At 47.1% G+C, this 374-nt stretch overlaps 1 protein-coding gene across 2 annotated transcripts in view; it reads left to right on the plus strand.

Moving 5' to 3' along the window:
- LOC119589503 (protein tramtrack, beta isoform-like) overlaps window positions 1–374 on the plus strand; it is a gene marked incomplete in the record, with an annotated part of 31,910 nt that overhangs the window by 3,619 nt on the left and 27,917 nt on the right. For both annotated transcript variants that reach the window (XM_037938104.1, XM_037938103.1), the window contains 1 exon segment: window positions 11–374. In XM_037938104.1, the coding sequence (XP_037794032.1) occupies window positions 11–374 (364 nt within the window).

Raw genomic sequence — 374 nt, forward strand, 5'->3', positions numbered from 1 at the left:
ATATTTGCAGGGTAGCTACACTGATGTAACCCTGGCATGTGAGGGCAAGTTCTACCCCGTCCATAAACTGGTTCTATCAACTTGTAGTGAATACTTTAGTGACATTTTTGACCGCACACCATGCAAAAACCCGGTTGTAGTTCTTAAGGACATACAGTGTCGTGATTTAGAGTTCTTGCTAGACTATATGTACATAGGCGAAGTGAACGTGAGACAGAATGAACTCTCGTCCCTCATAAAAGCTGCCGAGTGTCTCAGAGTGAAAGGATTGGCTGTGCCAGATGAAGAACCTAAGCAGGCAGCAGCGGCCACTACCAATACCACCAACAACAACAATAGCAGTGGGTTTTCTGGGACGAGGCAGCGGCCAGTGG

The sequence above is a fragment of the Penaeus monodon genome, chromosome 25 (genome assembly GCF_015228065.2).
Source record: "Penaeus monodon isolate SGIC_2016 chromosome 25, NSTDA_Pmon_1, whole genome shotgun sequence".
Taxonomy (NCBI): Eukaryota; Metazoa; Arthropoda; class Malacostraca; order Decapoda; family Penaeidae; genus Penaeus; species Penaeus monodon.